Source organism: Brachypodium distachyon, chromosome 2, assembly GCF_000005505.3.
Source record: "Brachypodium distachyon strain Bd21 chromosome 2, Brachypodium_distachyon_v3.0, whole genome shotgun sequence".
Classification (NCBI taxonomy): Eukaryota; Viridiplantae; Streptophyta; class Magnoliopsida; order Poales; family Poaceae; genus Brachypodium; species Brachypodium distachyon.
In genome coordinates this window covers 14,657,998-14,674,089 of record NC_016132.3, presented here as the reverse complement: position 1 = coordinate 14,674,089, position 16,092 = coordinate 14,657,998, and the positions used below count along the sequence as shown (strand labels likewise).

Below are 16,092 nucleotides of genomic sequence, written 5' to 3'. Positions count from 1 at the left end.
GAGTAGTATAACAAAGAAAGGCGCGCACTGCAACTACCAACCGATCTGACCCTCTTTCTTCATATATTCCCTGCACGTCGCTCTCTAGAGCTACACTAGTACTCTCCCTCAAAAAAGAGCTACACTAGTTCTCATTCCATCCAATCCGGCCGAAAATATTTACAAAGAAAGGCAGCCACTACCCCGCGCCTATATAAACCACCCGCGCGCTGCTCGCAATGGCATCATCCGCAGTACATTGATCCACCAATCCAGCATTCCAGCATCGATCCATATATAATTCTACTCACTCGATCGCAGATCATTTGGGTTGGCATTTGCATCTCGCGCAGGCTGTACGTACTTACTGCAGGCTAGCAAGCAGCTTAATTTGTACGTGGTGTGACCAGTTCCCATGGGGAGGAAGGCTTGCGTGCTGGCCATGTGCTTGGTCCTCCTGCTTGTTCTCTCGTCGTCTGTGGCGTCCGCCGACGGGCAATGGGATCACGGGAGAGAGGGCATGGCGGCGCCGGCGGGAGGCTGGCGTTCGATCAGGAAGGCGTTGCGGGAAGAGACGACGGGCCACGTCGACGATGCCGGCGGCGACGTCGGCGGCATTGGCGAGTCCAAGAGGAAGAGCCCTGGTGGCCCGGATCCACAGCATCACTGATATCAATCTCCGTACGTGTTGGAGTGGTACACGGAGACAGGGGGGCGCCGGACGGGACTCGATCACTCGAATTAAGTCCGCCAATGCATGCATCGAGCTTAGATTTGCTTGCGTTTCTTGTCTTTATATATATATACCAATAAAAAATAGAAAGAGGGAAGAATCATGTTTTCCATGCATATATATACTAGTACAGTGCCCGTGCGTTGTCACGGCCTCTTAAACATGTGCACACGAAAATTCATGTTTATACAAAACATAACAATATAATTGGACATTCATCAAAATGATCTCGGGGCTGATGCTAGCAGCCGCGGCCACGGACATGGCACCCAGTCCACACCGCCTGCCGGCCGTGGCTGGCGTCAGAGCACGCGGTGGTGCAGTGCATGAGGAACGGTGGATAGCGCCGATCAGCCCTGAATCCCTTTGCTCGTCTCTTGCACGATAATCTAATCCGACGCCGACGCGTATCGAGTGAGGGGCAACTGAGTCGGCGGCGGCGGCCCGGGAAGGCAGCGCTGTGGGAATAGAAACAAGAAGGTTCGATGGAGTGTAAGGAGACACGAAAAATCAGAACATGCACGAAAATTGATGCACGACGGACGATGACGAAGGAAACCTTCCTACTTTTATTATTAGGGATTAGGGATTAGAGATAGATATACAAGGTCGTCGTCATTGTCGATATACCTACGCGACATGCTGTATACGATATAGCGCCATGTTGTACACGAGTACGATCGAGTCCACGCAAAAGGAATAAATTTTGACTTTTAATTACTCCGTCGTGCCGATCAGGTTTCAGGTTACATGATTTCTGTATCTGAGCTGCTCTAGTCCAACTGACAAGAAGTACGGTCCATGGATCATCGATCAGCATTTTACTCCATCGATCGAACTACTCCTGAGCTCATATGATCTTTTCAAACTGCTCCGTGCAGTAGTAACTTTCGGAGCATTTTAATTACCCTCTATCCAGCTTAGAACAATGGATTTGATCGATGGCGTGGACACTGATTTTGACCATGTGGCATCCACGTCACTAATGTTGTGCCCACGCGGACCAGCTGGTCATACCTTGTACAAACTGCTAGCCAGATCGTGGTTTAATTCAAGGACGAAAATATATATTCCTCGATTAACGTCATGAACGATGCACAAGGCATAATTAATCCAGAAACCTTTCAGCGTAACCCATGTTATCTGCCGTACCTTTCTTTTCTGCCGACGAAGCAGATAATTAAAAGGATATGCAGCACGAACACGTTAAATTAACTGGTGCTAAAAGAGGAAAAATGACTCTGCCTTTCACCCCCTTTCTTTTTGACCGCTTGCAGACAAGAGAGAAGACGATCGACGACCAAAATGTAGTCTAGAGTACTCCTTATCTGTAGAACGCCCACAATCAAAATGGTCTGCCATGCATGCCATCATCAACCACTTTCCACGGTTCCACCAATCTCAATGTGCGCCGCCACGACAAGAAACCGTATGACGGCAAAGCACTCGATTGGATCGTGTATGTGCTGATATATAAACACATCAGATCACGGTGGCCATTATAGCCAAGTGGACAGTTTGGTTGGACTTGGACTTAGCTTAACAACTGTCGTCCAGCAAAAGCGCCCTAGGGGCCAAGCATGCACATCATGCTCGAAGCATCGAACGCGATTTGACTTTGAAGTGACATATGGACTGGCCATGATACTCCTATTTTGACAGAAAAAACAGAAAGGAGCTAGCCAATTAGCTAGTGTAGCTAGTTAGAGGCAGCCCTGTTTGCTTTGTCGGCAAAAGGGAAAAAGGTGATGGGGCTGACCGGATTTAAGATGCCTGCAGGAAGTTTGGATTAAGTTGGAGATTAAGATAGAGTACCTTTGCAAGCATGTACCTAAGCATTTCTATTCAGGGTATTGGATCAAAGCATTAAGCATGCATTGATGCATGTACGCTAGTTCTCCGCTAGGAGAGGCTGGCTATAAGGTTTTCATTTCAGGTAGTGCTACATTTTTATTGGTCACATCTCCAGTGTACCTGTAGGGTGATAAAGTGGCTGTTCTTTTGCTTTTGCATTCAGCAAATCTGCAGTGCAGTATTGGGGAGGTCATATGTAAATCCATATGAAAAAGTAGAGTGTTTTTGCCGTTTGCTCATGGGCATCGTGGTCCAAGTATGCATGTATGACGACCGATCGAGCCTCTAGCCAAACGACTAGCTGATCCCAGGTCACGTTACTACGACAAATCAAGACGGAAGTTTGTCGTTCACGCACACATACTCATCTGTCGGATATGGTATGGCATGCCGTTGCCATCAATCACAGTCACACTGAGTGACTCACTCAGTCAGTGTGACTCGGCAGCAAGCAAGAGAGGTCATTTCACCAATCACCACCTAATTCACTAGGGGCTTCCAATGGTTCCACATGCATGCACCCGTCGCCGGCAGTGCCCGAGTTTGCCAGAGCACGGGCTCGGGCTTCCAAAGGTTCCACATGAATATGTTTTGAAGTTCATCTCTGTCTATATCAACGGCAGGGAGGGGCAAGAAAGGAGTCTCCGGCGGCTCTTCGCCGACGGTCCGCAGCACCGTGGAATTTACACCAGCGAGGTACTGGCAAAAAAGGTTTGACTCGTGTCTGTACTGGCCACACAGATGCACCAAAGGTTCGTTGCTCTGGAAGCCCTAAAAGCTTCAAAACACAGTGATATGTTACAAGTTACAAGGACTTCACAAAACAAACTGGGAAAAGAAAATGAAGCACAACAGCTCCCAGTCTACAAACTCGAACTGGCATTTTCAGTCCTCAGAATTACCATCAACTCCGAGCTCAGGTAACCACGTGAGATGCGAAATGAGCTTCTCGTGACATTTATATAACTACTGAATGTTCCTTGCTCGCATCAACGCTTCTATTTTCTCAACATCTTCAGGTGCATCCACACCATGGGCGTCATGGTCCACTTTGATAACCTGCAATCATGAAAGGAAATGAGGGACTCAGTTCATCAGAACAAGCAGGCCCGAGCCCACGGGAGTGCGGCCTGTTCGGCCGAACAGGGCCCCAAAATTTGGGGCCCCCCGAAATCTATACAGTCTATTAGGTATACAGCGCATTAGGCATTAGGCGGCCCGTTTAGGCCGATCGCTAGGCCTGCGGATCGCTTGCTCGCTCGCTCGCGTGACTGCCCCGACGCCGCCGCGTCTTCCCTCGTTCGCGTTCCGTGCCTCCAGAGTTCAGGCCAAAAAGAAATTTGGGGCTTCTCGACTTCTTCCGTGTGCGATCGTGCTCGCTGACGGCCGATCGTTCTAGTTTTCTCCTGACCGGCCAGCCGGGCTGATCTCGTCTCGCCACTCGCAAGGACAGACAGCAATTCTAGTCTTCGTCTTCGATCAGTAGCTCCAACGCAGGCGTGTTTGCATCCTAATCCCTAAACACAATAGTCAATAGATTGTTGATGCAATCCATATCTCTTTAACTATGTTTTATTTTGTATCTGGTGTTTCAAGATCTGAGAGTAATCAGCCTAATCAAGTAATCAGCCATGTCATTTAGAAAGTATGAATCTGGTGCCTAAAAGCGTAAGAAAAAAATAAAGTTTACAAGATTTGATTCAATCTCAGAAAGGGACTAGGATAGGTTTATTATGGTTCATTATTCTACTTTTCTAGTGAGATAGAAGGTCCCCAGCTACAATTTCGCACAGGGCCTCTAATTTTGCCGGCCCGGCCCTGAGAACAAGGCATAGGCTGCAGATATGTGACAGCCAATACACCACAGAAAGGCCTGCGATATTGAGCAAATATCAGCACAATTCTTATATTGCCACTATAGCAATACAGGTCCATGACGCCATGTACTGACATTCCAATGGGCTGTCAAGGCATGGTTTCTAGATGGTAGGTAGTATTTTCAAGCATGCAACAGTATGCGAATCAATAACCTAACATTTCAGGAGCTATAGTGAACTGACATGTGAAGAAGATTGATGGATACAAACTTTTCTTTTATACATGAAAATACTGAAGCACAAACCAAATTACCTTCATCCTGTAGCCATTTTCAAGAACTTTAAGTTGCTCCAGGTCCTCTTCTAGTTGCAATGGAGTTGGTGCAAGCTGTGGATAGATCTTCAGAAACTTCGAATCAAAGCACTACACTTGAAAGGTCCCAGTATTAATTTTGGGGAGCTTCAGCATGAAGGTATATTTAGGATTTAATGAGGTAAAACCCATCAATTATCAGAAGGAAGGGTTGATAATATACCGAGATTCCAAGGTGGAGATGATACGGAAACTGAGGATTGGCTTTCCCTGATCTGAAATGTTCAAATTTCATAATTGTAGGTGAAAATGAGGTGAATGGAAGAGTTTAATGTCCAAACAAATGTTATTATCTCACTTGTTAAATGGGATCAGCCCTCTTGAGAAGTATATTGCATAACCCTGGTTGTCCACAACACATTTCACCCGGTTTGTGTCGAAAGCATCTTCAGGTTTTAGTGCCGTGACAGCTGTGCTGAAGACTGCATCAGGAGCTCGCTGAAATAAAAGGGAACCACATCATGAATGTAAAGAAAAGAAGTTGATTAAGAAGAATAGGTGCAAAATGAAAGGAATAAATATAATTACAAGGCCAAAGGCAAAGCAGAGTCTGGAATACCAATGCATTTAGTACGGTAAAGATACAATGTTAAGCTCAGCAAAATCCACTAAGGGAGAAAACGCAAAAAGCTCTGTCTTAAAGCATTGATAGAAGAATAAGTTATATAAAGAAGGATCAACCCAAATTATTTTAAACTAAAATAATTTTAAACTAAAACGATTTTGTTTAGTAGAATATCAAGAAACAGCAGGATTAGAGTTTACAACCACAGTAGGAGAGGGCTCCTACTGTTTTCGTCAATAAAAGGTTAGAGTTTCATAAGTAGCCACCTGCAGTGCCATAACAACACCATCTATTATCTCTGGTTCAATAAGAGGCTCGTCTCCTTGAATATTGACAACAATGTCATAACATTTCTCGAGCTTTTGAAGTGCCTCACAGCAGCGTTCAGATCCTAAATTTGAAAGCACATGCCAAAAGTACATAAGGATATTTACCAGGCAATTATGAAAATTGACTTGATGACATGACCATGAAAGCATTACCATTTTGGCATGATACCGATGTCATTATAACATCAGCTCCAAATCCTCTACAGCACTCAGCAATTTTTTCATCATCCGTTGCCACGACTTAGGAAAACAAAGAAATACCAACAATGTTACTCAAGCATGTAACTGCAGATAGAAGCATCTCTACAGTCTCGCATAAAAGAAACTTTAGATCTGCATACTACAGGGAAGTTTTGCACAAAGATATTAAAAATAAAATAAAATAGAAAGCTTACCAACATGGTCCAAAGAAGAGGCTAGCATAACTCTTTCCCAAGTTCTCTGTAATGATCCAAGGTGCTAACAGTGAGTTTAAGGATGATCTAGTCAAGACTGCGAAGTAAGTACAGCGTGATTTATGGACTATACTGACTGTTCAGCTAAGAAAGTGCCCGGATAGTAAGTAACAATGAACACCATTTCAGTATTTACCGCTTGCAGTCCCATTCCCCCAATTCAAACTCACGTTGATCTGCCACAAATGTTACTCGATGCTTTAGCCAGTATTGATGATCAATTGATCACTAGACTCACTATCGGTTAAAGTTAAGTACTTAAGTCCATTCCAGTGAGAGGTGTCCTGTCGTCATAAAATGCACCACGTTGATGAAATTTTGCCCACTTAAGAAATTATCTGAAGTCTGAACAACCCAGGAAGGATTCTTTAGGGAAATCATAGGCTTATCGGTTTAAGCTCAGTACAATAAGCAACCATGACCATATTTTTCTGGTTACTAATTGGACAGAAAAACACACAAGAATACATGAATAAACGAGATATGCAGTAGACTGTCCAATCGAAGCACATCTCCTAAAAGCTTCACTGACAACTTGCACCTACAGGACGAGACACCACACCAGCAAAGATAATAGACCTGACAACTAGGCCAAATCCACAGCAAACGAACTACTGTTATTACTCGACCTCATCCCACAAGGCCACAGCTGCAGACGAAAGGCTCCGCACGAACATACATCCACTTCACAGTTCACATTGGTGTGAGTGCGTACGGACCTGTATCATGGGCTTGCCGAGGATGAGCGCCAGCGGCTTGCCCTCGAAGCGGGAGGAGGCATACCGCGCCGGTATGATACCCACCGCCAGGGTGCGGAACCCGCGCGGCCGCCGGTACAGGTAGGCGGCCGCCGCCGCGGCGCCGAGGGCTAGTCCATGTAGGACCCACGCGCGGCTCCCCGAGCCCGAGGACTCCGACGCGGGCGCGCAGATCGTCATCGCGTCGGCGAGATTGACGACGATGGCGCCCTGGATCCGGCGCGGGGATGGAGACAGAGACACGCTTCTGAACTTTACTGTTCGAGTTCTTTGATTCAAGCGAATTCTCAGCTGTAGGAGGAGTTATTTTTTTAGGGGAACTGTAGTAGGAGTGGGAGGTGTTTATCCGATGGACCCACGAGGCCACGAGCACGCTGTGTCGGTGAAGCGGTGAAGCCCGGCAGGGTTAGGTTAGCCCATTGGGCCTAGACTACCGGGCTTAGTTGCGACCAAGGACGAGGATATTGTTGCCCACCTCGCAGTTTCCCTCTTTCCTCTCGACGAAGCCCACACTCATCTCCTCTTCTTTTGTAGTAAATAAAAAAAAAACACCACGTTAGATGTAGGGTTTCACATAAATACCAATTTCGTTTTAGTTGCAAAAAATCACCGGATTAGCGTAACTCCTCGCTCGCTAGTGTTTAAACCTCTAACGAGTCTGGTCCATCAATCAGGCCAATGTGGGTCCATCGTGGCAATATCTCTTCTTCCTCCCTGCATGCTCTCTCTGTTCCCGATCTAAAGGCCGATGGGCTCATGGGACATGGCCACCGAAGAGCCCGCGGCAAGCGGCGGAGGCGCGGCGGAGCAGCGGCGGGCAGGGAGCAGCCGCACGAGCGGAGGTGTCAGACCTCGCGAGCGGCGCGCATGGGAAGCAGCAGCCTGCTGCTCGCGCGGCGAGCTGCGGGGAGCAGCGGCACGAGCGGGGGCGCGAGGCACTCTCCCTCCTCCGCAAGGCGAGGCTGTGTAGTGGGAACGGGGAAGCTCGAAGGCAGCCTCGCGGGAGAAGGAGCACGGACGGCGAGGACAAGGGAAGTAGAAGGGGCGGCATGATGAGAACCAAAGGAGAGAATAGAGAATAGAAGGAGAGCACGCTGGCAAGCTGAGCTAGCAAGACACGCTGGCCAGATAGCGGGCCATACCTGTCAGAAACAGGCTTAGACGCTAGCGAGCGAGGGGTTACGCTAATCCGGTGGCTTTTTGCAACTAAAACGAAAATTGGTACCTATATGAAACCCTAGACTCTAATGTGGTGGGTTTTTGTAATTTACTCCTTTTTGACTGAGAAACTGAAGTCAGAATCCTTTGTTTGGAAGAACTGGAACTGGAACCCAGATCGATCGACAAGCTGACTACTTCCTCCGTTCCATATTAACTTGACAAATATATTTAGATTCCTTTTGGATATAAATACATCCATATTTGATCAAACTTGAGTCACTTAATATGGGACGGAGTGAGTATTATTTGTGGTATGAGAAAGAGTGACATGCGGACTATTATGTGCATTCCCTGCAAAAAAAATACTATTATGTGCATTAACGTGTACGGAAATGAATATGAACCTGTCGGTGCAGTTTACCCGGCCGAGCCACTACTGAAAAATCTGGCTTTGCCTAAGGCCTAGGGCTTCCGGCAAAGGCATTGCCGGAGGCTTTTTTTCAGGGCCGCTGGGAAAAGGGTTCGATATGGAGCCCAACCGGTGAAGGCTTTTTTGTCGACGATATTTTCTCGTCACAAGGCTTTGCGGGAGGCAAAAAGAATGCCCATAAGTAGGCGGACAGAACGCCACATGGCAGGCCATTTGCCGAAGGCCAACCTCCGGCAAAGTAATTATTGGACTTTAAAAAAATATGCAAATGGCTGCTGCTCCGCTGCGCTCGCCACTGCTCCACCGTGTGCGCCGCCATGGCTGCTGCTCCGCCGCCGCCGCTCGCACCCGCCATGGCTGCTGTTCTTCCGCCGCCGCTCGCCCCGCCATGGCCGCTGCAGCTGCTTGTGCCTCCTGCTTCTGCTCCGTCGCCGCTGCTCCGCCGCCATGGCCGCTGCCTGCAGGGAGAGAGCTGGGGGAGGAGGAGCCGCTGGGGAGGAGGAAGAGCGGCTGCTAAATCCCGTCGCTGGGGAGGAGGCACAGCTCCCGTTCGTCGCCCTGGCCGCTGCCTGCAGGAGAGAGAGGAGCTCGCGGAATAGAGGAGCGGGAGACTCACAGGAGAGAGAGGAAGCTGCGGGAGAGAGAGAGACTCGCAGGACCTGCGGGAGAGAGAGGAGCTCGCGGGCAGCACGCGCCGCGCTCGCTGCTGCCTCCTCCCTGCAGGCCGCCGCCGCTGCCTCCTCCCTGCAGGCCGCCGCCGCTGCTGCTGTCCGCGCGGCCCCGTCGACGCCGCCGCTCTGATCCAGGGGAAGGGAGCAGAGAGGAGGGAGGCCAACGGACCGGGAGAGATGAGAGAGGAAGAGCACGGGGACAGATGAGAGACAGGGGAAGGAAGCACAGAGGAGAAACACAAAGGACACAGCGATGTGCGGCTCAGATATAGCCACTTCATCGATCCGCAGGGCAGTCACCCGGATTGGTGACCTGGCAAACCTCTTTGCCGGTGGCTTGGCCTCCGGCAAAGATGTTTTGTCTTGTTTTTGTTTCTTTTTGTTTTGTGTATACATTTGCAAGGTTTGATATATTTTAGTTTTGTGTAGTAACTTGAAATTTTAATCCCAAGTTTATATGCCCATAATACGACTTCATGACAAAAATTGCTATTTTTGGACAAAGTTTTAGTATTGTTTCATTTTTCATATTAAATGGCTCTAAAAAATGATAAATAAATATGTTACATAAAATGTGGTGATTTAAATTCATATTGCTCGTCATCAATGCTAAATGAAATTACAGTAAAAAGTTCAACTCAAAAAGTGGTGGTTTACATCATAATTTGAAATTAGAGAGAAAAGGATATAAAAGAAAAAAGAATTGAAAACCTCTTTGCCTGAGGCCGGCCTCCGGCAAAGAATCTAGTCCGATTTCTCGCCGTTACCGCAGCGGCAAGTACACGTGTTCACCTTCTTTCCCGACGGCTTTTCTTTGCCGGATGCCGTTTTTATTCTTTGCCCGAGGTTTTTCTTCGCCGGAAACTTTTTGTATTCTTTGCTGCCGGAGGCCCGAAAAAAGGCTGCCGCAAAGACCAAGGCCTCCGGCAAAGACAGATTTTCCCATAGCGAGTCTCCACGACACAGTGTCATGTGAGGAATTTCGGCATGTTTGACGAACTGATGTTGCCACATGGTCCCGATAAAAAAAAAAGATGTTGCCACATGGGAGAAGCGGAGAATGCCCCCCTTTGCCGGTCGATTTCTTTCTTCAGCTAGAGCGACTCCTGGGGCCTGGGGCTCTAGTGCTTAACTTTACAAGAAAGAGCTCACTCTGGAAATTTGCGATGCATTTTGTCCAAGTAGCGTGTCATATGTAACTTCTAGTCTAATACAAACATGAACTTGATAGTTTTATCAACATGGAATGAACGTTCAAACTGTATTTTATAGGAGACAATGGGTAGAATTCAGCCAACTACTACTCCCCCTGTCCCAAACAACATATACTACTGGATGGACTCGGCGGGATGGTCCAAAATGCGAACCCCACCATTAGTCAAGGGCCTCTCCGCTGGTAGCGGTTCAACCGCGTATCCACAATGCCGGCGTGCGTCAACAAGGCCCAGAGATGCGTGATGAGCTCGCCGCCGGTCGCCAGCTTCCGGACGTGCCCGGTCACGTTTTCGGACGGCGCCACCGACAGCAGCATCTCCACCCATACCTCGTCGAGCACCTTCCACCGCACCTCCGGCGTCTTCCGCAGCAGTTGAATCCCGAGTTTAGCACCCTCGACCAATGTATCTCCAGAAACGGGATCTCCCTGTCCACTGTACAAACTCTCCAGCCAGTCGTACATGTCGTCTATACGCCGGCATCCTCTGAATATCTGCTGCGCGTTGCTCTGCACCTTCTGGAAGAGCAGCTGCGCGTCGAAGCTGTGGCCCGGCAGCAGCTCCGGCGCGGACGACACCAGGTAGCAGCAGTAGTCGGAGAGCACCGTGGCCACCTGGTGGCTCTTGATGAGACGGCCGCCCGACGGCGTCGTCCCGAACTGCATGTGGCACATCGTGGTGGCGACGTGCCAGATGAGGATGCTGTGGACAGTGCTCTCCTGGTCGATCGCCCAGGAGAGTTCGGCCAGCATCTCATTGCGCTCCAGCGCGCACTCGCCATGACGGAGCCGCCCCCGCCCGGACTTGAGGGACCGATATATTGCGAGCTTCACCGGAGCAGGCAAGCTCTGCTGGTGCGTCGTCTTGAACCGGAGAAGGAAGTTCTTGGCCGATTCAGGGAGCGGCGCTCGCAAGATGCACGAGTTCTCCGTCTGGAAGCACGCGTGCAGGAGCGAGTGCTGCCCCAGAGAGTTGTTCCAGTACCGCGTCAGTCTGACACGGCACATGAGCCGCAGGAGCGGCTCCCAGAAGGGGTGGCCGTGCCAGCACGGTTCGAGCACGTACCGACACAGCATTTTCACCTTGAACCAATCCGAGAACAGCAGAGCGAAGTACTGAAATGATTCCAGGATCAGGAACAGGATTATGACCATCCTTGTCAACCAAATGTCGAAGCCGGTGGTGGCAATTTTGATCGCGCAGCTCGCCGTGCTCTGCTCAGGTGGTTGGTAGCGGAGCAGCGTCGAGGATAGCAGGACGGACAGGCTCGTCGCGACGACGGCGGCAAACACGGCCGTGTCTGGGATGAGAGTCTCTTTGGGTGATGGGTGCCTTGTGTAGTAGAAATCGAAGAGGAAGCCCAGCTCGACCTCGACGACGCGGAACATGCGCTCGTGGTCGTGGCCCTCGCCGAGGAGACCCTTCCAGACGAAGTCACGCGTCTTGTTGAGGCGCGCCTCGTGGATAGGGTACCCGCCGAGGCGGCGCCGGAGCAGCTTGAACAGCGCGAAGGAGAGGCACAGATCCCTGCGCTTGCCGGCTGCCTCGTCGCCGCCGCCCAGGAGCTCACCATCGCACCGCCACACCAGGTCAACCGTGACCAGGTCGTTGGTTCGTCGGATGCCGTGCTCGCCGAGACCTTCCTGGTTCGTCTCGCCGGCGACCACGTACTTGTAGCCCGTCATCTTGACGGCGTCGTATTCTGCTCCGCAGAATCCGTGCTCCTTGAGCATGAAGTCCGCCATCAGCTTGTTGTCGAAGGTGAGGACGCGGTCGCGGCCGGAAAGCAGGAAGCTCCTCAAGCGCATCCCGAGCTTGGCGGCGCTCAAGAACCAGAGCACGAAGAGGGGAATCGCGAGCTGCTTCGGCAACGAGCTGGCGTAGGAGATCAGGAGGGTGAGCACGTAGATGACCTGGAGGGCCTGGTTGAGCATGGTGCGGGCTTGCTGGTCGAAGTCCTCGAGGCTGTAGGCAGCGATGCCGTCGGCGCAGCCTAGGATGAGCAACAGAAAGCACCCCCAGATGACAACGAGCTCGTTGCGGAAGTAGGCAGACTGCATGAGCCCGATGGTGTAGGAAACGGCGGGGTAGCTGAGCATGAGCGCCGCCCAGACGATGAAGCGAAAGGAGCCACTAGCGCTAGCGCGGCGGCCAGAGCCGAGGAAAACCAGCAAGGCGAGCAAGCCGCAGCTGAGGGTCACCAGGACCTCGACGCGAGCCAGGCGTCCTACTGGGCTGGCCGCCCATCCCAGTGCTGTTCGGGTGACATTCCGAACGGATAAGTGAGACAACATGTCGTCGCCGGTCGGCGTGTTTACTCGAAGATGGAGATGAAGACTATTTCGACTTCGGGAACGTGGTAGGATGCTCCGCGCACGGAGTTTTGGCTTACAAAGCGAGGAGAAGCTCCGGCTACACCCCTAGCATCGTTCTTGTGCGACTCAGATTTTTTTTTTTTGAATAACAAAACCAACTTTTGCATTTTAAGATTAAGATAAGATGCACAAATCTAAACTATCCATCTATTTATCTATCTACCTACTGTACTATATTAATTATAAACTTTCTTTAGCTCTCATATTAATGCACTGTTTTCGGATGCAGAACTTCTTGTCACAAGGGTATACTACCGCACAAATCCCTTTTGCCGCAGGCCGGAAGCCTTTGCCGAAGGCTTTTTTTCAGAGCCCTTCGGCATAGGGCTTCCTCGGGGCCTTTTATGGCAAAGATTTATGTGCCGAAGGCCTTATTTTGGGCCTTCGGCAAAGCCTTTGCGGAAGGCCCAAAAGCGGGACGTCGGCAAAGAAAAGCCATTGATGATCCACTGGCGTTAACGGCAAGGACGCGAGGCGTGGCTCGCTCCGGCCAGCCCTTTGCGTCCTCCCGCGCGCCAGACAAGGGCCCACTTGTCGGGCCTTTGCTGAACGCTACCTTCGGCAAAAACGAGCCCACAATCGCCCACAAAACGACCTGCGCGCGTCATACCAGGGCTTACATGTCGGTTCTTTGCTAATGGCCCGGCCTACGGCAAAGAATGGCGCAAATGGTGCATTGGTCGCAGAAATAAGGTATTTGGCTCACAAATGCCACCATGGTACTATTTTAGAGACAAGAAATTTATTTGGCTTCAAAATGATGCCTTCATCGCATAAATGAGCCATTTGGTTCATTCGTGCTATCACTCAACCATTGTGGAGCCAAGAATGAGGCATTTGGCTCCAAAGTGTTGACTTGGTAGCAAGAACGAGTTTTTTGGCTCAGAAATTATTCTATGTCGCTATGTGATGCTATGTTGTGCAATTTTAGGGTGGGGACAAGTAGTGGGACCACAAGATGATAGAAGTTTGAGGCAAAATTATCGGAGTTAGGCGCGGGCGGAGGAGGGGATCGTCCAAGAGGGTTCCCTCCAGCCGGGCTTGCGTGTGAGGAAGTAGGCTCCAGCCGGGCTTGCGTGTGAGGAAGTAGGCTCGTTAGAGCCACGACTAGATCGATACTCCACAGATGATTAGACATTTACCCCAACTCTCAATTAAAGCAAGAAAAGTTTCTGAGCGAAGTCACATGAATGTGTGGAAAACCTTCAAGCTGAAGAAGTGACATGTTGAACAGCGGTGGTGTCCCCCCTGTTTGGTACTAGCAACGTACACCTGCATATTATTTTTGAAGTGACAAATAGTTGCAGTTGAGAAACTAATACCACGCTATCTTAGCTGTTATGTGTGTGAAACATACCGAAAGCCGGTCATACTGAGCATTCACTGCGGCCTACATCGTAGCCTGCATACGCCCCACGATACGCTCCTCCAAGGCTTGCTCTGAAGCTGCAAGCTCCTACAGTGTCATAATAAAGTCATCACCGTTCCAATTAATGCAATCATGTAAAGACCTGAGATGGTGAATGAAAACAACAAACCTGCTCCGACATCTGTCGTGCATGTTAGTGCGTATACTTGGACTTGAGCTCGTGCTTCGAGCCCTGATATGAGCGAGGCTTGGAGCGGTGGCCGGATCGATGGATCCGTCCCCATTAAAAAACCTACCGTGCTTCATGTCTCCTCCCTCCCTCATGACCACTTCCAGATCCAGGTCGTGGATCGTCTCAGGCTCGTGCGCCTCCTGAGCCATTGACACATAGTTGGTGTATTTACTGTAGGCCTCCTGGCAGCTGCCGTAGGCTTCGGCCCCAGCAGTTGAAATGTAAGCCATCATGAAATCGCTAATAATCTTATTGCCTTTATGCTATGTTCGTGGCACCAAAGTTATGAGAAAGTAGACAAGTGAACCCATGTACTATGTTCCTATTTTAACCACTATGGTGATTGTTGGGGGCACAAGGCAAACACTTGTGCATTGCAGGTTGATTGACAGGAACTTTGGACTTAAATATTGTTTCAAAACATCTCGCCAAGAGTTCGATATTGAACCCCGAGTTACTCTTGTGTGTGGAAAACACGTTTGCTATATCATTCCGCGCTTGGAGTACCAACAAATCGGCACACACATGGATTGGTGCCATCACTGTCCAGAAACATTAAGATGATTAGTTACGCCAAGAGCTTGGAGAAGCTTGGCTTTGAACTGAGTTCAGAGTTGACGACAGACTTGATCCTACAATCATTTCCTAAAGTCAAACACTCTTAAGTTTGACCAGTTTTATAAGAAAAAATAATTATAATTACGACTTCAAATTAATATCACTACATGCATAATGAAATATGTCATATAATATATTTACTTGATGTTGTAGATGTTGATGCAATTCTCTAACAGCTCGTTTGGCATCCATCCATTCATTTAATTTGGTAGAAATGAAATGAAATCCAATTTTTGATAGGATTTCATTTGGTTGAATTTGAATTCCGGGTTCAAAAATCATGTTTGTCTACCACATGGATTTGTAGAGTGAGAGACAATTTCAGAGAAATGATGGCTTTTAGAGAAGAATTAGAGTTAATTATAGTGTGATTCCATTTTATTCGAGATTCAATTTCAGTGACAAATTCCGTGCCAACCAAACAAGTTGGTTTTTGGAATTCAAAATGAATCCAGAATTCTAGGCCCAAATGATGTGTGTCAAACGAGCTGTAAAAGATAGGTCAAACTTAAGGTAGATTGAGTTAAGCCAAACCCATAACTGGACTTATTGTGGAACGGAGGAAGTAAACTAAGATCGTCAACGAAAGACAAATGTACGTGGACATGTGCCATCGGTATTTGGCTCACACCAAAATGCTAATGTTAAAAAATTACAAATGTGGCATAACAAATACTGAAAAGAATTCTTTTAACCTGGATAACAAATACTGAAACTTCACTCATGTAATTTTGCTATAAGTGTTATGGGTGATTACTACAAGCACAAAATTAGAGAGAAAAGTATTTTTTTTGTAATGAATAAAAGTATACCAAATAAAAGAAATCTAGCCGCACAAATGTGCTGGTCACTCCGCTATCCTGGACATGAGAGGAGGCTGGCCCGGCATATATAAATCACGAAACATACATATATTAAATCATTCCCCAATCAAAAGTGCAAAATTTGAACCTGGTATAACCCATGTAGTTTCAATTTTCAACTATCCTAGTGAACTGATCCCAGCTCAGGAGGTCTGGTTTCTTATGGTGATACCAGGCAACCCAAGTTCAAGTCCTAAACCTGATATGTGTGTCACATTTTACTCGATTATTTTAAGATTTAACCAACGCTATTCTTTCAGTGGTAGGACTCAGTCTTTCGGAGTTGCTCATAGGGT

General features: G+C 48.7%; 2 protein-coding genes and 1 long non-coding RNA gene across 8 annotated transcripts; all 3 read right to left on the bottom strand.

Moving 5' to 3' along the window:
• Positions 1-3,278: 3,278 nt before the first annotated feature.
• Positions 3,279-9,441, bottom strand: LOC100825597 (3-deoxy-manno-octulosonate cytidylyltransferase). Of its 6 annotated transcripts, none has more exons than XM_014899690.2 (8): positions 9,071-9,441; positions 6,046-6,091; positions 5,804-5,890; positions 5,588-5,712; positions 5,055-5,194; positions 4,920-4,971; positions 4,697-4,807; positions 3,279-3,625 (listed from the first exon to the last, which is right to left on the bottom strand). In XM_014899690.2, the coding sequence occupies exons 1-8, from the start codon at positions 9,404-9,406 to the stop codon at positions 3,533-3,535; spliced, it is 990 nt and encodes a 329-aa protein (XP_014755176.1). In that variant the 5' UTR covers positions 9,407-9,441; the 3' UTR covers positions 3,279-3,532. The 6 variants fall into 6 exon arrangements, with proteins under 6 accessions (XP_014755176.1, XP_003567908.1, XP_014755175.1 ...); XM_003567860.4 differs by lacking the exon at positions 9,071-9,441 and adding an exon at positions 6,825-7,280; XM_014899689.2 differs by lacking the exon at positions 3,279-3,625 and adding an exon at positions 3,646-4,083.
• An 899-nt stretch (positions 9,442-10,340) lies between these two features.
• LOC104583095 lies at positions 10,341-12,904 on the bottom strand. The gene has a single exon (XM_014899688.2). The coding sequence runs from the start codon at positions 12,631-12,633 to the stop codon at positions 10,504-10,506; it is 2,130 nt and encodes a 709-aa protein (XP_014755174.1). The 5' UTR covers positions 12,634-12,904; the 3' UTR covers positions 10,341-10,503.
• Positions 12,905-13,517: 613 nt separating this feature from the next.
• LOC112271075 lies at positions 13,518-14,926 on the bottom strand. Its single transcript, XR_002963875.1, has 3 exons — positions 14,253-14,926; positions 14,072-14,170; positions 13,518-13,986 (listed from the first exon to the last, which is right to left on the bottom strand). It is a non-coding gene; the product is annotated as an uncharacterized LOC112271075 (long non-coding RNA).
• Between the last annotated feature and the right edge of the window lie 1,166 nt (positions 14,927-16,092).

Coding starts and splice junctions, on each gene's coding strand:
- LOC104583095 (XM_014899688.2), bottom strand. CDS start 12,633: ATGTTGTCTCACTTATCCGTTCGGAATGTCACCCGAACAGCACTGGGA.
- LOC100825597 (XM_014899689.2), bottom strand. CDS start 9,406: ATGAAGTGGCTATATCTGAGCCGCACATCGCTGTGTCCTTTGTGTTTC. Junction 4,808..4,919: donor ATCTCCACCTTGGAATCTCG/GTATATTATCAA, acceptor TTTCAAGTGTAG/TGCTTTGATTCGAAGTTTCT. Junction 4,084..4,696: donor AAAATGGCTACAGGATGAAG/GTAATTTGGTTT, acceptor TATTGTGTTTAG/GGATTAGGATGCAAACACGC.